The sequence below is a fragment of the Pagrus pagrus genome, assembly GCF_965226575.1.
Source record: "Pagrus pagrus genome assembly, chromosome: 18".
NCBI classification, from domain to species: domain Eukaryota; kingdom Metazoa; phylum Chordata; class Actinopteri; order Spariformes; family Sparidae; genus Pagrus; species Pagrus pagrus.
Window position 1 is genome coordinate 20177967 of NC_140202.1, and position 20960 is coordinate 20198926.

Sequence of the window (20960 nt, forward strand, 5' to 3'; positions counted from 1 at the left end):
TGTGTGTCCCTTCTTTATTCTCCGTGTTGATGTTTTCTCCGCTCTGTCGCAGGAGTACACCTTGGCCCACATAGACCAGCCCGACACGTTGGCCGGAGCAGAGCAAGCTCTGAAGAAGCACGAGGACTTCATGAGCACCATGGAGGCCAACCAGGACAAGATCGACGGCACTCTGCAGGGCGGACAGCGGCTGGTGGACGGCAACAACCTGTACGCTGGGAAAGTCCAGGACAAAATGGACTCGATCATAGAGAGGTCAGTTGTTATTTATTTTTTTTTGCTCGATGTGAATTAAATTTAGCAATATATAAGGGTTTCTTTCCCCACATCACAATACTTTATCAGACTTGTTCCCGGAAAGGAAAAAAAAAAGGTTTTGTTGTTGAGTGTGAGTCATAAAAAGTGTTGTTACAGCCTAAAACTACTCTCATCTGAACTCTACATATTGTTTAAGCTAACACATTAAGGTTAGGGTTACTTTTATCGTCTCCCATGGGAGAAAATTGTCTTTGTTTACAGGAAATGCTGCATCAAACCAGACCTAACAGTAACAACATGCAAGAACATATGTGCAAAGATTAACTGAGATAAAAACAATGGAACAAAATGATCACAAAGTCATTCACACTGTTAAAACTTACAAGATTCAAGTACTCCTAAGTACATACACTTCGTATATACATTACAAGCAAACAACACAGCTCACTTGGCATGCTGACAGTAGGTAAAACCTGATGAATGATGTTTTCTACTCCAAAACACGTCTCAGAAGGTGCATGTCTGTTCCTGTACTGCAGCCAGACAGTATTTCCACTCCTAACCACCTTTAAAGACCTCTTGGATTTTTACTTTTATCATCACTTGAGTGCAAAAATGTCACTCCTAGCAGTTTGATGAATAGTACTCAGGTCCTGATCTGATGTAGAAAAACACATCTTCACAGTCTATCTCATTTATCTTCAGAGTTTTAACCGACTCAGCAGTGAAACGGCTTTCTTATCACTGTATCATTAATGTCAACAAGAGGCAGTAAAGAGGGCAAGGGAGCTTTTCCCATTACCTCCCACAATCCGGCTTGGTAGACAGGCGCCCGCAATAATGGATATTGATCTTTAAGTGAGAGCTATTCTTCACGGTGTAGCAGAGAAACGGATGACTGTTTTGGGTTACCGTGGCAGGTATTTTTCTGTGTGTTCTCTCCCTGTCGTTCAGCGATACATCCTGTTATGTCACAGCGAGAGGTGTTGAATGAAGAGGGGGAGGAAGGCGGGCTCACTCTTGTGATTTTTAATGCGTTTTTTTTTTCTCGGTTTTTGTGTTTCACCTTCAGGAACGACAAGAATAAAAGACGAGCCCAGGAGGTGTCAGAAAAGCTCAGAGACAACCGAGACCTGCAGCACTTCCTGCAGAACACTCAGGATGTGAGTTCGCCGTCAGTTTACTGTTCACGTTATCGCTTGGTAACGTCAATTTGTACATGAATTATTAGTTTAATCATCCCCTCACTGAGACATGACATCACAGTGTTTTTCCTCTTTTTATCGCTTGATTATTGTAGACAATTTGCCAAACACACTCGGCTTTGTTTACTATGACACAGTGGTACTTGATGAGGCTTTCTTTGATTAAATTTATATCATCCCTATTTGGGATAGGGGTCCCATTTGGCTAATTGGTAAATGCTCTGTTTGTTAAAGATAAAGACGTAAATCCTGCTCAAACAAAGTCACCTCTGCACAATTTTAAAATGCTGATGTTTCCATGACTTTCCCAAGTTTTGTAACCCTATTCGCTTCTTAGTCTTTGTTGTTGATTTGAATCTTTTTGGCTAATCCCTTATGTTCCTCTCTCTTCATGCTTCAGCTGACTCTGTGGATCAACGAGAAGATGCTGACGGCTCAGGACACGTCGTACGATGAGGCCAGGAACCTCCACAGCAAATGGCTGAAACATCAGGCCTTCATGGCCGAGCTGGCCTCCAACAAGGACTGGCTCAACAAAGTAGACCAGGTTGGTAACGCTGCGTTTTATATGTGAGAAAGGGGTATAGAAGTATTTCAAAGGAGACGCATTATGCTCATTTCCAGGTTCTTAATTTTATTTTTCATACTGGAATAGGTTTACATACTTCTTCTACTTCATATGTTCTGTTTTAGCTCCTGTCTCTTTAAGGCCTGCCCCTCCTGAATACCCAGTCTCCTCTGATTGGTCAGCTCACACACGCCTGACCCGGCACCGCTAACAACAACAGAGCAGCTGTGCTAATTCAATTCTTGTATATTTCAAACTAGCTGCTAGGCATAAATCATGCAAGTGTGTGACATGGTGACATAGTGTGATGTCACAAAGCCCCGGTATTAAAGGCAGGACTACTGACGAGGCGTTTCAGGAGCGGTATTTCCTGTGGGAGAGAGGAGCTTCAGTTGCTGTGGACTGTGACCTTTTTAACTTTCAGGATCTTTCACATGCACAAGAACTTTTATAAAACACTGAAGGAAAGGAAAAAAATGAAAAAGGATAACAGGTCTCCTATAATAACAAAATATCTAAAGAGCTTCCCATTTTCTTCACATTAGCCCTTGACAATAACTGATTTAATGCAGGGTTAACTCCTCGATGAGGAATCCCTAATTAGGTCTTAAAGTAAAAAGGAAGTGAGGGCGTCTATTGCTTCATAATGAGGTTGAGAGTTTGATCAAATTCTTGCCGGAAAGAAGGCACGTCTCGGTGAATACAGAGCAGTTTTGGGAAATGTAAACAATAGTTTTTGCCAACTAACATCTAAACACAAATCTTAGTGAGGAATTTATTCATACCATCTGGCAGGGGAGCTAATCATCCCAAATCATTTAAGAGGATAAATTCATGTTTACACCCCCGAGTTCAAGATCAAATATATTTCAACGTTTTAAAGGAAGGGGAAAAGAGACAGATCCTCATAAGAAATACTCAAAAACAAAACTTTTTGCTATATATTTGGCATATAATCAGAGATAGTGAAACAATTACGACTATGGATAATAAAACATTTATTGATAAAGTATGAAGTATAGATCAAGAAAAGTTTTTGCTATCTTTCTTTTAATCATTTTCTTGACTTGTCCCTCCTCCATTAATTCCATAAATTCTATTGTTTTCTTGTCTCTGTGTCTTTCTGGATACAGGAGGGCCAGGAGCTCATGGAGTCCAAGCCTGAGTTTGAGCCCATCGTTACGGAGCGTCTGGCCAAACTCCACGAGCTCTGGGAGAAGCTGGAGTCCACCACCCAGGAGAAGGCCCGGCTGCTGTTCGACGCCAACCGCTCGGAGCTTTTCGACCAGAGCCTGACTGATATGAAGAAGTGGCTCGGCGGGCTGCAGCAGCAGCTACAGAGCGGGGACGAGGACGTCAAAGACCTGACCAATGCCAACATCCTGCTCAAGAAGCATCAGGTCTGTGTCTTTGTTTTAGTGCTTACAGTTCCTTTGGTTATATGCACATCTTTCATTATGTAGTTGAATCTCACAATGGGAGAGGATACATAAAAGTTTTCGCTTCAGCTTATGTGCTTTCCCCAGATTAACTTTAGGTGAGTGAGCATCTGTGTGGGATAGGATTTGTCCTTTACTGTTGGCACCTGAACACAGCAAGAATTTCTTACTTTGAGGCACTAACAGCATATTGGGTAAAAAAAAAGAAAAAGCCAGGGGAGGCATCATAGTTTATGGCTAGAATGATTGCTGACAGTTGCAGCAGTAAGAGTACAATACGAAGAGTAGTAGTTACCAGGGGGCTCCAGCAGGGGGAGTGTAAAACTGTTGTTTTGGTAGTAGAGCCTCTTGTGGTCAAAATGAGTATTACAAAAACAAACACTTAAATATGAACCTTACAATTTATTTTTAATCCTGCCAAAACAATTTTTTTCCCCCCACGGTTACACACATGAAAATAGTTTTTTTTCTACATGGATTCACACTGCAAATTTTCTGAGAATGTAGAGAATGAATGCTCAGATATTGTCTGACATTGAAGTGGTACATTTACAGAAAAAACTCACACACACACAATACATTTGCAAAAAACCCTCTGACCCACCTCACTTGCAATAAGGGTGCTGAGGAGCTGCAGTATCCCCTAAAATCTGACATAAAAACAACCATAAATTCATAAAAAAGGCTGAACGTATAATGACTTTCTCCATCTTTACTCTTTCCCTGATGTGATATCAATCACAAGATCAATATGTTGTAAATTAAACCAGAAACAGCCTCAGGCACCATCCAAGACAGCAGTAAATGCTGAATAAAGCTTTGTATATTGGAGACGAGTCGTGAGACATATTTGAATATATATGTAAAGAACAACAAGAACACCATAGGTCTTCTAACTTATATCAGAGTCTGTGTTGCATTAGTAAAAATTTCATGAAATCAGTTGCTGAAAATAGTCTCTAACTTCAGTTTCACACATAAACGACCAAAGAAAAACTAACTTCTGGTCGTTTCACCTTCCACTACATCATGATTAGGCTCTTGAAAGGCTATTCATCTTTATCTCTAATCGTATCTCCCCTCGCCAGATGACAGAGAACCAGGTGCGTGACCGGGCGCGGGAGCTGGAGGAGCTCCAGGAGGCCGCCAGGAAGCACGGCGGAGGCAGGGAGGACCAGCCGGAGCTCGAGGCCGAGCAGCAGGCCCTGCAGAGGGACTTCCAGCAGCTCCTCACCCCGCTGGCCCAGCGCAAGGGCAAGCTGGAGGCCGCCAAGGCTGTCCATCAGTTCTACAGAGACCTGGCCGACGAGCTTGTGAGCATGGATCCAATTTCAGAGCAAAATTAATGTGTCGAAACTCTCTGCCCCTCTCAAAATGATTGATAGCACAAAATTAGAATAAGGAATGTTAGATTTTTTAAAGGAGCTGGATTAATGTTGGCTTTTGAATGACAGCAAGATAACACCTCTTAGAAATATGAAAGCCGGAGCTTCAGAGGATGTTTTTTTTTTTTTTTTTATCCCCTGAAAATGATAACTTATTAATACGGAAATGAAGTTTTCAATTACAGTATGTGCACTTAGTATGCATGATAGTAAGACCAGCAGCTCTCTTTATGAAATTGACTCTTCAGGTGAATCTTGGTTAAAAAAAAAAAAAAGCCTTAATCCTTTATTGGTTTCACTGCTTCAATCCACTTTAATCAGGTGGAGGAGACAGCTTAAAGAAGGACTTTTACTGTTTGAAATGTTGGAGACAATTTTTTTTAGAGCGGTAAAATTCAGGATAACAAAAGATGCTTTTCATTTTTTATGCTCTGTGAGATCGATAAAGCCATTTCCCCACAGAATGTGGTACCTGCTGTTTCCCTTGTCATTGTCACAATCTTCTTCCTCCTTTTAATCGTCTTCTTCAGCTCTGGATCGAGGAGAGGATGCCCCTGGCAATGTCACAAGAACATGGCCACAATCTTCAGACTGTGCAAATGCTTCATAAGAAGAACCAGGTAAGGGATTTTCTGGTTTAAGAAGAGTTATGTTGCTGTAAATCTACTTTTTGGGACGGATTCATCTGACATTAATATCTCACTTACGCGTTTTGATTATAGCCTACAAAATGCCACTCAGGATTTCTTTTTTCTTCTTCTTCTTGAAACTGCTTATATTGCAATAGTCTAAAACCCAAAGAGATTCAGTGTACAGTTATATATGACAAAATATAGCAGCAAAGGGGCTGCCCAATAGCCCAGTTGGTAGAGCGTGTGCCCCATGTACAGAGGCTGTGTCCTCCCTGCAGCGGCCCAGGGTTAAGATCGGACCTGTGACTCTTTGCTGCGTGTCATCCCCATCTCTCTGTCATCCTGTCCTGTCTATCCATGGCGGTACTGTCAAAACAAAGCCACAAAAAAGGCCAAAAACCCTGGGTAGCTTGGATGAGGACACAGTACTCTTCCAACTGAGCTACCGGGGCGTCCCAGTTTTATTTTTGAACTTGAAAAAGGACTGAAATGATTAATAGTTTATCAGAAAAGTTGCAGATTATTTCTCTGCTGATGTTGTCTCAGTGGCGACACAGAATACTGTGAAGTAAACTGAGTTTCAACTGCCAGTGAAGATTTATGACTGTACTGCAAAAGCAAAGAAAACAAGATTTTGTTAACCTCACAAAATACTTATCTACCTTATCTTATATACTTAAGTTTCCATATATCACAAGAATCGACATGAGTTGATAGTGTTTGAACTTCTTTATTGAAAAGTAGTTGCAGAGGGGAGTTTAGAGCCACTTGAACATCACCTCTGGGGAAATCCTCTTCTATAACTGTCTCTTCTCTGTCCTTCAGACTTTGCAGAGAGAGATCGAGGGCCATCAGCCCCGCGTCGACGAAGTTCTGGAGCGAGGGAGGAGGATGGCGGCGGCTGCCAGCGCAGAGGACAGACCGGAGGCAGAGCGGATCGCCGACCAGCTGAACGAGCTGGAGGAAGCGTGGGCGCGGCTGCAGGACGAGATGGCCAAACGCAGGGAGAGGCTGAACGGCTCCAACTTGGCCCAGCAGTACTACAACGACGCGGACGAGGCCGAGGCCTGGATAGGCGAGCAGGAGCTGTACATGATCGCTGATGAAAAGGCAAAGGTGAGGAGCAGAGCGAGTGCCGCTCGTGACAGACAGCGAAGTGGGCTGATTAACTCAGGGAAGTGGCCGCAGATGTCTGAAACACAGTTCTTATTATCTAAATCAGAACACGGCATATCATGTTGTGCAAATAACAAGTGGCACTGCATGCATTAACATGATTACATGGTCGGGGGCTTCTTCAATTAAGTTGACACGGTTTTTATAAGTGCCACCCTCTACTGAGAGCTCATTTGGAGTATTTTGTTTTGCTTTGATGTGCAGTCTCTGGTCCCTTTTTGCGCATTAATTTCTCCTGCCTCCCCCTGATTCTTTCTCATCCTCCTCTTCCTCCATCTGTCCAGGACGAGCAGAGTGCCATGCTGATGCTCAAGCGCCACATGATCCTTAAGCAAGCTGTGGACGACTACTCTGACTCCATTCAGAGGCTGTCCGACCGTGCCCAAAAAATGTTTGCTGAAGACCATCCCGATGGGTTTGTGCTTTTATAATTTGATTCGCACACAGAGAGAATTACATCTGAACTCCTTGTTAGGATGCTAATTCACTCACGCCGCCCCAGTCAGTTGTGGTTTAGGGTGATAAGAGAGACCAGCATGTAAAATGTGATAATTCCTGAATGCTAATCACACGCCGCATCTAGAGTAAACCTAAATCCAATCTCTTCGCCCTTTTGCTCATTTTCTACATCCTCTCTGCATCTCATTTCCCTCCGTCCTCTCCTTTACCTCGTCTGCAGTGAGGAGATCATCAGGAGACAGGGCCAGGTGGATAAGCAGTACGCCGGGCTGAAGGAGCTGGCGGACGACCGCGGGAAGAAGATGGACCACACCTTCCAACACTTCCAGCTGAGCCGAGATGTGGAGGAACTGGAGCAGTGGATCGCGGAGAGAGACGTGGTGGCCTCCTCTCAGGAGATGGGCCAGGACCTGGACCACGTCACGGTAATAGTCACACCAACACATGCACACACAAGAAATCCCTAAGAGAAACTGGCCAAAAGATTCAATTATCTTGGACTGACCGCGAGCCAAACAGACACCTGGGTGTTTTCTTTTAGAATTAAACTTTAGGGCTCATATCTCACATTATTATTTTTTTTGTCATCTCAAAAATATAGAGAGTGTTTCTTGCCGACAGAGGGACGTTAAGAGATGAATACAAGCTTCAACATACAGGCCAGACCACGAGTTTCAAAGTCTGACACTCCAAACAGGCGTTAAGAACTACAGTTCCCATAATTATTTTGGGCCGTTAACAGCATTTATAATGTTGAGTGTGATGCAGTGGCTATATCTGACTTCCCAGGGGCCAGAGGCTGTCTAAACCCACAGTTTATCCGTGATACAAGGGGCCTCTTGAGGCCTCTGTTATGAATTTATAAACAATAACTCAATTAAAACGTTACTTTGATCATGTAGGCTAGAAAAAAAATTCAACCACATCATGATAGAGAATATGTAGACGAACAGGCTATAGAGGTAAATAAGAATGCACTTTATTATTCCAGTCCGCAGGCCTGTCTGTGAGCGGCTCATTTAGCCTTGCAGCATCGCGCCTTTGCAGGCTTTACGCAATGACAGTGAACACATCACAATGAGAACGACTGAAGTCCGCAAGGGCTCAGTTCGCACGTCCAGTGGGTGGATTTAGATTCAGCCAGCGAGTTATTTAGCTTGTTTACATTTTGTTCGCACTGTCAAATAAGCACCATTCAGAGTATGCAAAAATAGCCAGCGGCCATTCCTGACCTCAATTAACGGAAGTGAAGACATCTTTCACTGGATGTCTGAAGAAAACTTCAAAAACATGATGATTCTCAGGCATCTTCCGGAGTTATAAGAGGCATCTTTTTATATTATTTCTATATGGATTTATGGATGTTATGACTCAGTGAGAAGGAGCGCAGTTTTTGATGCAAAATTCAGCAATCGGGTACAAAAGGTTTCTGAAGTATCTTCTTCGACCGTGTGAGCTGTGAATCACCTCCACTGTTGCTGCAACTGTTGAATGTGTAGGTGAGCAGCCAAATCAGCAGACCTCAGGTCTTCTGGCACAAGTTTATTTGTTGATCCAAAAACTTTAGGGAAGGCAGCTTTTTATACTCCGAGCTGAGGATGTGAGAGCTTTTAAACGTATACCTTAAAGCTATCTCTTTATCTCTTTAGCCTGGCTTTTGATTAAGGTGATTCATTTGTAAACATCATATTATCAGCTGCTCAGTCGCCTGTAAAGCACTTTGAATTGCATTAACCCGTACGAAAGGTTTTTCTTATGAGGTTTGATTAATACAGTAGGGTCGCCCAAAGACACATACAGCTACGTGATTTATGTGCTCCTATGTAAACTTATTTCATGTTATTTTGGGTGTGGAGTTGTTTAAGATGAGATAGGTGCGCTTGCTTACTACAATTTGTACAATTATGGGACCTGAAAAGTCTAAACAGACGAAGAAACAATAAAAGCGTCCCATGCACAACAAGAGAAAACCACCAGAGGATAGTTTGCCTATTTTATGCTTTTGCTTTTAGTCTTTTGCTTCATTTGATGTTAGCTGAGATCTGTTTTGACGAACACTCAAGCACTCATGTGTATTCTAGTCAAAAATGGTTTCCTCTTGTTGCCATTCGGGCTCATTATCTCCACATCGTCTTGTGCAGCTTCAAATCAAAATCAAACTGCAACTTGCACCTTCCTGTTCTTGCTTACCCTTTAAAAACACATTCATCTTTTCCCTTTAGCTTCTGAGGGATAAGTTCAGAGACTTTGCACGCGAGACGGGGATGTTGGGCCAGGAGCGAGTGGACATGGTCAACCAGAAAATAGACGACCTGATCGAAGCCGGCCACACCGAGGCAGCAACCATGGCTGAGTGGAAGGACGGCATCAATGAGAGCTGGGCCGATCTGCTGGAGCTCATCGACACCCGCGCTCAGCTCCTCACAACATCTTACGAACTGCTCAAGTAAGGAAAACAGTATTGAAGTAGCAGACCAGGAGCAGAGAGACGGCCAATTATCTGAACCGTTGCCAGTGGGATTACATGTCTAATCCTGTAATGCAGCATAATGTCTGCGCTGTCACACAGAATCAACTGAAACAACACGACTTTACATTGAGTTTAGTTGCCAGGATGATACATGTGACAATAACACACACGGAGCCAAAGACACTGAGAGATCGAACCCTTTTTTTCTTTTTTTTTAAAAAAGGTACTTTGATGACGGGAAGGAACTCGTGGCTCAGATCCACGACAAGCAGAAAGAGCTGCCCGATGACGTGGGAGAGGACTTCAGCAAAGCCGAGTCCTTCCACCGAATGCACGCCGCCTTTGAGAGAGACATCACCGCGCTAGGCAAACAGGTATAACACAGGGGATCAGCTCTGGGAACACAGCAGGCAGCGGCCAAGAGGCAAACTGTGATGATTCATGTCTGGAGGCGGGGGAGAGTGCTGCAATATTTAGGCAACAGTGAGAAGTTTTCTCAAGGGGCGAGAACCCGTAAACGGTGGTGCAGCAGGGGGGATGCTTAACATTATCAGCCCCTTCATCTCTTTGCTCTGGGGTGAACGATCAATTCATAATATTAAAAAAAATGAAAGCTGCAGTAATAAATATTTCTATATGATCTATAGAATATATGAACCCCAAAAATTGAAATACTGGACTTCTGGACCACTTTACTGAACTCTATTCTCAGTGTTCACACACTTGAGGCTTCAAATTCATATTGAAGTTACATATTGGACCATGACTGGCTTCTAAATACAATCCTGCTCTTGCGTACACGACTTGAACTCAGATTTAAGTTGAGCACAGAGAAACTCTTCAAGCTCTTAATTCTCCTTCTCCCAGGTCCAACAGTTCCAGGAGACGGCTTCACGTCTTCACGCCCAGTATGCGGGAAGCAGAGCGGAGAACATCCAGGCCACAGAGAGGGAGGTGGTGGAAGCCTGGAAGGGCCTGCTGGACGCCTGCGACGGCCGCAGGGCACAGCTGGTGGACACGGCCGAGAAGTTCCGCTTTTTCACCATGGTGCGAGACCTGATGGCCTGGATGGAGAGCATCATCCAGCAGATAGAGACTCAGGAGAAACCCAGGTGAGCAGACCAAGGACGAGGAATTCAGTTTAAGTAGATATTCAGGCAGGACATTTATTCTTAATGGCAAAGTTCAAGGGGACGCTTTTCTTTTTCTACAAAGAGATCCAGACGACCGGAAAACAAACCCGAAACCTCGCCCTCAGAGTGTTTCAGTTTCCCTTTTTTATTCACATGAATTTAAGTTGTCAACAATAATTCGAACATGTTTACTAAGTCATGAGATTTCGGCTCTAATAAATTAATTAAACACAAAAAATGTCAAACTATATCAACATTGATTTCTGCCATTTCCAAACTGCAAGAGGCTGAAACATTCAGACAAAAGAAACAAGCGTGAAACCTCGCCCTCTGAGTGTTTCAGTTTCTCTTCTTACTTTCATGAATTTAAGTTGTCAACAGAAATTGGGACATGTTTTTTTGTGTTAAGCAGGATAAAAAAACAATATAGATGCTTAGGTGAGTTAAATAAATGTTTACAGGGAACAGGAAGAATTATGTCTGTGGAGTAATAAAATGTAGCCTCAGATGAATTAATTAATAACATCAAACACGTCAAACTCAATCAACATTGATTTACAAACTGCGAGAGGCTGTCTGAAAACATTCAGACGGCAGAAAAACAAACCTGAAACTTTTCCCTTTGAGTGTTCGACTTTCACATCAGTTTCAATTGTCAGCAACACATTTGGACATTAATGTTTTTGTTGGTCAACAAAAACACAAAAAGCAGCCTCAAAACAGGGCTTACCTGAGTTAAATCAGTCTTATTTTTATAGAGGTGGAAACAGAATAATAGCGTCTACTAGGCAATGAGATGAAGGCACAAATAAATGACTAAATAACACAAAACATGTCAAACTATATCAACATTGATTTCTGTGCTTTCCAGACTTCAAGAGGCTGTTTTTTTTTTTTTCAAAGGACAAAATCATTCAAACAGCCGAAAACAAACCTGAAACCTCGCCCTTCGAGGGATTGAGTTTTACATTTGACATTCATTTTATTAGCTGGTTGGTTTGTTTGTTGTTGTTGCTGCTGTGTGATATTCTCAACCGAGTAATAAAACACAGGCTAAATGAATAAATATATAAAAGTATGTATATAAGTGATATATTTTTTATTGTCTCATTCAGGAAAAAGTAAATGTTTGACCTTAAAAAGCAATTTAAAAACAGAAAGTATAACACACATCCCTTTATGAGACTGTTTATCTTACTTTAGCACATCTACAGTATATTTCTAATAGATATAAGACACTGCCTGCTCGTGTAGTTCCAGTCTCTACCAACAGAGGTAGTCAAACTTCTTGTATTACCTGTTATTACTTGACGTCCCTCCCTCCTCCACATTAGGGACGTCTCATCCGTGGAGCTCCTGCAGAAGTACCACCAGGAGATCCGCTCAGAGATTGAGGCCCGGGGAGCGAAATACTCCGACTGCATGGACCTCGGCAAGACCCTGCTGACACGCAAGCACCGAGACTCTGCTGAGGTAAGGCCCCCGGCAGCAAAGGCAGCTCCTTTTTATCCTCAGCTGGGCCTCAGATTGCCGCTTTCATTAGATTTAATTACTTTTCTGGGAGCGATTGTTCTTGTCTGGCATAATGGAACCAATTGGATCGCCACGAAAGGAAAAAAAAAATCCACTCATCTTACACTCATCGGGGAGACTATAAAGCAAACACTAATTAGAAATGGAAAAGCCAAAAGAATTTAAATGAGCAATTGACCCCGGCCTGAATCTAACGTGCGGTTAATTACTTCACAATACTAATTCTTGCAGGATAATAGACAGTCTCGGGGCTGAGTTGTTTTAATAGTGCTGATATGTAACTGCCACTGTATAACTGCTTGTGCCAGATCAAGGAGAAGCTGGTTCAGCTGACGGAGAAAAGGAAGGAGATGATGTACAAGTGGGACGACAGATGGGACTGGCTCAGGCTCTGTGAGTAAAAAGACGATAACCTCAAACCTAAAAACAAATCCTGTACATACATTTTTTCCTTCACAGGTCTAAACTGCCAGAAGAACATATGACTAACCGATGTGACGGCTCATATTTGTGCAAACCTTTGCACACTAGAGAGATCAGTGCCAAAACAAAACACTCAGTCTCCAATAAGCTTCTTTGTTGGCTTTTTAAAACAGTCGGTGATGAAAACAAAGATGTTCTACGACAGTGTTTACTCTTGCAACAGATGGATCCTTAAACAAAAATTTAGACTTCTATATTCACTGTGTTCAATATGCGCATCTGTTTTATAAACCTCCATAATTGGCCAGTTTAAGTCTTGAGAAGAGGCTGCTTCATACTTGAGGGGCAGCAACAGAAAAAGCTGATAAAAAGCTATAAATGTGCCCACTTTCTAAAAATGTCCATACTTAATACAAAATGTCCTCGCTTTCCCTGAAATTTTCCTCACTTAGGGAAAATGTCCCCATTTTACAAAATGTCTTCACTTTTAGAAAATATTACTTCGTTTCAAAAGCCCTCCACTTTTCAAAATGTTCTCCCCATCTTAACACTTCACTTTTCAAAACAAAACATGCACTCAGTTTCTACAAGATTTCCAGTTTTGAAAAATGTCCTCACTTTCTAGAAATGTCCATACTTTCTCACCTGCGAAAATGTCCGCATTATACAAAATGTCCTCCTTCTCAACACGTGTACTCATTTTCTAAAAACTAAAGAAAAGGTCCTTATTTTGTACAAATGTCATTTCCAAATTTGTTGAAAATGTATAACTTTAACGTAACCGTAATCTAACTTTAACTCTAACATAATGTGACTGTATGAACAGTATAGTTCAAATAATGGCCATGCATTAAACTTGAGGAAATGACAGTTTGTTGAAAACGATACTACATTATATTATATGAACTCGCACAATGACCCCCGTCTTTACTTCAGTGCTGGAGGTGTGCCAGTTTGCACGGGACGCCTCGGTGGCGGAGGCCTGGCTGATCGCTCAGGAGCCCTACGTGACCAGCAAGGACCTGGGCTACACTGTGGACGAGGTCGAGAAACTCCTCAAGAGGCACGAGGCCTTCGAGAAATCCACCGCCACTTGGGAAGAGCGCTTCTCTGCGCTGGAGCGCCTCACTACGGTATGATGAACTCAGGCAACTTTCAACAACAAATGCTAGATGATGGCAGTAATGTAATGTAGAAGCAAATAACAGAACAGGTACTGACTCCTGTTCACCGATGTGTTGCAGCTGGAGCTGTTGGAGCTGAGGAATCAGCAACAAGACATGGAGCAGTTCATTAAAGACAGCCAACTTTCAGATAAGGACAGCAGGTACACACACACACACACACACACACACACACACACACACACACACACACACACACACGTACACACACAAACAGACATGCACACAGTCATTTACTGTATATGCACAATTACACCTATAAACACAGACATTTGAATTAATTGGTGCTGGTCATCACAAATGTTTTCTCACTGTCAACAAATCCATTGTGAAAAAACAACCAAGAATGAACTGATCCTATTAACAATATTGTCCTTGTGAAGCCCGATGTTTCTCACTCCTCTATGCTATAGACCGAGGCTTTTCAATTGCAAATTCAATTGGGCCATATTTTAAACCCAGGAAATGGATCAGATATTTTCAGCAGCCTGTTGAAGGCGGCTTTTCATTGTCAGTTTTACGTTTCGGGGTTGACAGACTGATAATTTCGGCAGAGCGCTCGTCTCCTTGTGATTGTCGGCCTAATGATTTGAAAAGCTACTGAGCGTGGTTATAAATGTGTCACACATGATTCACGATCATTTGTGAAGACAGTTTATCGGCTCATCCTGCCCAATCAGTACCGCAGATGTCCAGTGCTCGACAGGGATGAGAAGGAAGCCTATATGTACAACACATCTATAAGACTATATGTGTTAGACATACTGTGGGGCCACTAATTGAAAAGGCCGGCCATAGACTTCTATTGTTTTACAAACTATTAGGCTAAAAAGTGGCTAAAAAAGGTGTAAATAGGAATGACACTGCACATTGTGACATTTGACTTTATTTCCTATTTATAAACACAGAATGTTGCAAATCTCAAACTTTAATGCAGTCACACAGACATCTCTATCTCCGTCTCTCTCTCTATACATACGCACAAACTCATTGTTCCTCACCCACTGTTTTAAAAGTCGACCCCATGCTGCCCTCTTTCCCCCAGGAGAGAAGACACCGGCTTTGTAGAGGAGTCTTCGCAGCTTTACACTATTGAGGAACAGACGCTGGTTAGTAGCTGCACTCACTTAACTCCTGTCCTCTGTAGTTTATCACGCTGGGACCTCTGTTTAAGAGACTGAACACTTTCGAAAAAAAGAAAATCAGCTTCTGTTCTGTGCCATTTTCTTATTTAAAAGAGCTTCCTCAGTCTAAAACAGAATACATTTGACTCTTTGAGAACTTGCACTGCGCTCTCATATTTTCAAAGAATCCACGTTTGTTCTCCTTCCTCGTTCTGTTTCCGTCTCGATTTTTCTGCTCCAGTCTGGCTCTGGTGCAGTTGAGCCCACTTCAGGTCTGCTGGAGGGGACGGCCGGCGACTCCACAGTTCCCATTGAGTCGGAAATGAGAGAGAGCGGTTCTCTGGAGCTGGAGCCTTCTGTCTCAGTGGTGATGCCGAAAGAACCAGAGAGAGCCGCCACCATGCCCATGGAGCCCCTCAGGGCCCAGACGGTGCTGCAGGAGGGCATGCTGGGACGCAAACACGACGTGGAGGGCTCAGGAAAGAAGGCTTCAAATAGGTAGATAATAGGAAAAGGACCACAGCATTGTAGTCTTTATATCCATCCACTATCCCTTCCAGACATTCATTTGCTTCCATTAATTTCTCTGTGTTAGGAAAATCTATTAGCACCCCTGAAGAATTGCTTGCCGTCTTTCATCCATCACAGTGAACATCAAGTGTGCATTATTTTTCCACGTTGCCTCACATATTTCACTCGGGCCTTTTTAAAATCAATCCGAGAAAAGCAATAGAGTGAGAATGGATGCAGAGTTCATTTTCTTTGTGATGGATGAAAGGACTCAAGCAAGTTTCGAGATTGGAAAGAAATGAAAGGATGGCTGCCTTGAATGGTGTTTAAAGACGAGCGAGAAATCTTTAACTACGGCATGCGTTCAGTCAAAACATTCATGCTGCAGAGCAAAAATGTAAAATAAGGCTTTACATACATTGATTTAAGGAGGTGAAGTTTACAAACACAGTGGTGAAGTCGTTTTTAGACAGCAGATGTGAGGTGATGTGAGGGAAATGTGATTCTGTAGTTGCATGTTTGCCAGCTGCGTCTTAAATGTCCCATATTTTAAGTCCATACTTTTATTTTGTGTGTTTGCTAGAAAATGTTTACACACCTTAATGTTCGAAAAACACAATTATTTTCTCATGCTGTCCATTGCTGCAGCACCTCTATTCATCCTCTGTCTGAGCGCATGAACTCTTACTTGGGATCTTTAAGTTATGGTTAATATACATTTAGTAAGCCATAATATGGAAATGCCCTCAGTAGAGTTATTAATCACAGACTCACTTATGTATAAGAAATCTCACTACCAAAAGATCTAATCCTAATCTGAAAATGAATCTCGTCATTGCGAGCAGCTTCTATTTTAGAGAGATATGAGCTTGAAGAATTGCTCTTCTTGTGCATTTTATACACGCACAGTTCAACAAGGAGCCAATGAAAGTCTTATCTTAAATCTTTTGGATTCTGTGATCTTTAGTTTTGTACTCAAACATCAGCAAAAGTAGAAAATATAACAACTTTCCTCGCGTTCAGATGAATTCCCTCTGTTTTAGCCACGTTGGTGATTTTAAGATGATTGAACAGTCCTGATTCCAGCTGCTCTGAGTCAATGTATTCATACACGAGCAATCCAAAACTATTTACAGTTGTTCCTGAGAAGTGAGCAATTAACTGAATTGAGTCTTAATGGGGCGGTGATGTTGTCGTGGCTCTTGTAATTGAGATTAAATTAAATTGATTTAGCATTATTGCCAGAGATTAGCTACCTGAACTGATCCATATGTTCCCCACCCCCTCCTCTTCTTCTACTCAGGTCATGGATAAACTTGTACTGTGTGCTGAAGCCGGGTCAGCTCGCTGTCTTTAAGGACGCCAAGAGCTTTGGCCACGGGGTGACGTATCACGGCGAGGACCCCCTGTCTCTTAGTAACGCCATCTGGGAGGTTCTCAGCACCTACAAGAAGAAGAAGCACGTCTGCAAACTACGGTGAGAACCGTCAGCTGTCTCACTGTTAAAGGAGAAATTCAACATGTTTGGACTGTGTTTGCTTTCTTGCAAAGAGATTAATGATAAAGATAAATAAAGTTTAAATAAATAAATTGAGTTTAAGGAACACTTTATTTTGCAGGTCTGCCAATTTCATGTTAAGTAACATATTTGAAATTTCCCCAAATTACCACAATAACTACCGTTTAGTATAAAAAAAACACTTGTTCCTCTTGCGTTGCTCCACACTACAAAATATAACTCCGCTTTTCTTTCCCTCTCACAGACTTGGAGACGGCAGTGAATATTTGTTCCAGTGTAAAGACGAGGTGAGTTGTGGAGCCGCTAAGAAATAAACGATTTTAAATGATTTTCATGAATTGCATGAGAGTTTCTGTGCTTGTGTAACCTTTGACCCTATGTAAAGCAGGGGTCGCGGGGTGTAATGTTGCACGGGCTTCATACATTTTTCATTTGATGAACTGTTCTAGTTTGATGTGTCATCCTGTTTCTAAGTATTCTGGCAGGGTTATTTATGTGAGTGGCACTGATGAGGTTGTTCACATTTCTGACTGTTCAAACAGCAGCTAGCGAGAAATTTAACCTACAGGGTTTTCATCTATTACCCTGATTTAGCCTCACGAACACCATAACTAAAGTTTCATTGTTAAATGCGTGGCCACCTCCGCTTGTTCATTTGCTCAATAAGACAGAGAAAGAAAAACACTGCCCCTCTGGAGGTGGACTTCCCTCTGTAAGCCGCTCTGGTGTGTGTTTTTGTGTTTAATTTCAGGAGGAGCTCCAGCGCTGGAGCCAAGCCATGGAGAAGGCCGTAATGCCCCAGGCAGCCGAGGAGGCGTCGGGGCCCTCAGGGGCCAAAGCCCACACCCTGCCCGCTCCCTCCTCCTCAACTGCCCTCCCCGAGGCCAGCTCTGCCAAGAAAGAGAAGGAGAAGAAGTTTAGTCGCTTCGCAAAGAAGAAGTGAAAGGAGACGGGAAGGCCGCTGGGATGAAAAAGTAGTTTTTGTGTACAATCAGTCAGAGCGAGCTTTTTATCACTAGATTTTTTTTTATATTATTTTGCGAGGATTGACAGAAATATTGTAGTTTAGGTTAAAGCAATCACTCTTTGCCTGTATTTAAGCCTGTGTATCATTGCAAAGGTCCACTTTATTTTCTCTTTTGTGTTCTTTTTAACAAATGCCAAATTCAAAGCATTAAATTAAAGCACAGGAATGCTCCTTTCACACTCAACCAAAGAATGTTTGTAAAACTTTTCTTTTTCTTACTTTTGCTGCAACTTTCGCTTCAGTATGGCATGCTTTAACACAGCTGTGTACGATATGAAGGCCTGTAATGAACATAGGGTGAACTCAAGAGTACTAAAAAAGAGTACTTGACTAAATCTGCCTTATACAATGGTTGTGAACTGTAATACTGTGCTGTTTGAATTTGGACCCAGAGAAGTGAATTTAAAAAAAGCTTTGTAAATGCGGTGTAAAGACTAGTGCAGTGCTGTACAGTGCACACACACACACACCAAGTGTTAATTGCAGGCATGCAAACTAAATGCTCTATGCACTGTGAAGGGTTTGACTGTTGAGATTTTAACTGATGAGACACCACAATCAGTCAGCTCTGAATACAGATCTGCTCAGACTGTATTCTCAGCTGAACTGTGGCAGTAGTTAAGTTTCTGTGAACTTGAAATATATTCAACACTTGTGTATTGAACCCTAGATTTCATATCTATTCATCGACATATATACATATACAGTTTATATATCTACAGATGCATGAAGTATGTTTTACGTTAGTTTGAAATGGTGCTATTGTGATAATCTTAAACCCTCAATCAAGACCAACTTGACCTGCCTTATTTGTCTTCAACTTTGGCTTGTAGAGACACACGTGTCAAAATGCTTTGTGTCAGCATCGATCTGAGGGGTGTTTCATAAAAGGTGGCAGGTCTTGCTGAGCAAAGCCCGACTTGAAATGAACCCGACGAACTGAACCAAATCTGTTTCCTTAAGGCGAGACATTAAGCGCTAATTAGGTTAATTCGTAATGAAGAAAACAAACAGATAGAGACACAACTGCTTTATTTGCTGCCACAGAGTTGCACATTTAACACAACGTGGAGAGTAAAGTGTTACACCGCCATAAAGAAAAAAGGCCTTTTATGAATAAGATACCATTAAAAAGCTAAACATGATTTTGCTTCTTTGTTTGGACAAGGAAATAATAGCTTCCATCTGGTGAAAGTGCTGTTTAAATTCCTTCAGACTGGCTGCCTGCCGCCCTTTAATTAGAAATACTTCAATTTCTGAAGGTCTGTTTTCTAATTTTATTTTAGTGACATTTAAAAAGAGAAGTTGTTTTTGCTTCACCTTAATTACAGTGAAACGTTAATGGAGATATGTTAAAAAAGTGTATCCCGTATTTGACTCACAGAACAGTGGTAAAGGAGGAATTTCAAAGAAAACACGTGTTTCAGTCTGATAGGCTGATTGTAACACTAGGGCAAACTTATTTAAAGGACGGATTCACCCAAAAATTTAAATTCAGTCATTATCTGCTCACCCCCATGCGGATGGAAAGTCGGGGGAGGTTTTGTAACAACAGAAGAAGATGAGGACAAGATGGGGCAATTTTCTGTGGACTACGACGCTTCACCTGACTTTCCATCGGTCTGAAGGTCTGACTTGCTGAAATATGTCTGGTTTAACTTATGAAACACCCCTCTGATCTCACAAACCTATTTTTTTTATTTTGATTTAAATCAGGTGCTCTTTTAAAAGCATTAAAAAAGAGCCTGGATCATTATTCAATAAGTTCTACAGTACCAGCCAAAGTCTAGGACAAGCTGTGGGTCGGGTGATTCTTGACTGCTTTTCCAAACCACCAAACAGAACCAGGCACGCTCTTTATCTATGCCGCGGATCACACAGTAGCAGTAAGGAGCTGAGGGAGTGTGTCTTCAATATGAATGTAAAGGGATGAGAAGGAAGGGAGTGAGGATTTGGTACGTTCAACAATAAAGCCATAATAGCACAGGAAAATCAAATCGACAAAGGCATACAGGGAATATGGAGTATGTACAGTATGTGGAACAGCATTTACTTTAGCATTCACTCTCCCACTGCCGTCTTGCCTTGCACTTTGGGCTCGATCCAACTCAAGTGACCTCATTGACACGATAGACGCCGTGTGCAGAAAGATAACGAAACCGTTCAGCTCAAGAGGAAATGATGATCTCTGTCTAGATTATTAACACCAACAAAGGAACAAATGAATTATTTAATCTCTGACTGTCTAAAGAACAACATCGTGTCTGTGCTACGAGTACCAGTAGTCCAATTTCTCTGTTATAAATGCACCTCGAAATGGTTTTCGGGAACTCATCACATGTATTCAGTCTTGTTTTTATTGGTCACGACACTTCCTACTCTATCACCTCCATCCACTTTGTTTATTCTTCCACTCTTTCCACTCCTTCCTACCTGCCTTTTTCTGTTCAGTGGTTTTTAACTCTGCATTTTGTACTCTCCAGCTATGTAAAATATCCAAAAAATGTTGACAAGAAATATCAAATACATTTTGAGAGAATAAACTTTAAAATAAACTCCAGAAATCATACACTTTGGATTTGACATTTTTATGCCCTTTGCAGATTTTTACCCATTTCCGTTTGTTGGTTGGTTAGATCTGTCAGCAGGATTATACAAAAACTACAGAATGGACTTTCACAAAACTTGCATGGAGGATGGGTCTCGGCCAGAACTGACCAAATTCTTGATGTTTGCCTATTCTCAGGCTAAGCAACAACCTACAACATGTGCAGAAATACTGTTACTGCTCATTCAATAATAGATGTGATCAGCATGCTGTGTACCGTCCGTTATATCCACATATTACCGTAATTATTTACTCTGAACACATACAATCTCCCCAATACAGTGCATTCAGTTTCGTAACTTGAAGA

At 41.9% G+C, this 20960-nt stretch overlaps 1 protein-coding gene across 2 annotated transcripts in view; it reads left to right on the forward strand.

Moving 5' to 3' along the window:
• sptb (spectrin, beta, erythrocytic) overlaps nucleotides 1-20614 on the forward strand; it is a 45070-nt gene extending 24456 nt beyond the window's left edge. For both annotated transcript variants that reach the window (XM_084382204.1, XM_084382203.1), the window contains 21 exons: nucleotides 53-255; nucleotides 1331-1421; nucleotides 1864-2010; nucleotides 3165-3431; nucleotides 4559-4783; nucleotides 5386-5475; nucleotides 6313-6603; nucleotides 6948-7078; nucleotides 7343-7547; nucleotides 9345-9568; nucleotides 9816-9966; nucleotides 10460-10704; nucleotides 12060-12198; nucleotides 12567-12651; nucleotides 13618-13814; nucleotides 13926-14008; nucleotides 14911-14974; nucleotides 15231-15487; nucleotides 16803-16976; nucleotides 17263-17305; nucleotides 17770-20614. In XM_084382204.1, coding sequence (XP_084238330.1) covers nucleotides 53-255; nucleotides 1331-1421; nucleotides 1864-2010; nucleotides 3165-3431; nucleotides 4559-4783; nucleotides 5386-5475; nucleotides 6313-6603; nucleotides 6948-7078; nucleotides 7343-7547; nucleotides 9345-9568; nucleotides 9816-9966; nucleotides 10460-10704; nucleotides 12060-12198; nucleotides 12567-12651; nucleotides 13618-13814; nucleotides 13926-14008; nucleotides 14911-14974; nucleotides 15231-15487; nucleotides 16803-16976; nucleotides 17263-17305; nucleotides 17770-17961 — 3504 coding nt within the window. In that variant the 3' untranslated portion in view covers nucleotides 17962-20614. The remainder of the gene's footprint in view (nucleotides 1-52; nucleotides 256-1330; nucleotides 1422-1863; nucleotides 2011-3164; nucleotides 3432-4558; nucleotides 4784-5385; nucleotides 5476-6312; nucleotides 6604-6947; nucleotides 7079-7342; nucleotides 7548-9344; nucleotides 9569-9815; nucleotides 9967-10459; nucleotides 10705-12059; nucleotides 12199-12566; nucleotides 12652-13617; nucleotides 13815-13925; nucleotides 14009-14910; nucleotides 14975-15230; nucleotides 15488-16802; nucleotides 16977-17262; nucleotides 17306-17769) is intronic.
• The last annotated feature ends 346 nt before the right edge of the window (nucleotides 20615-20960 follow it).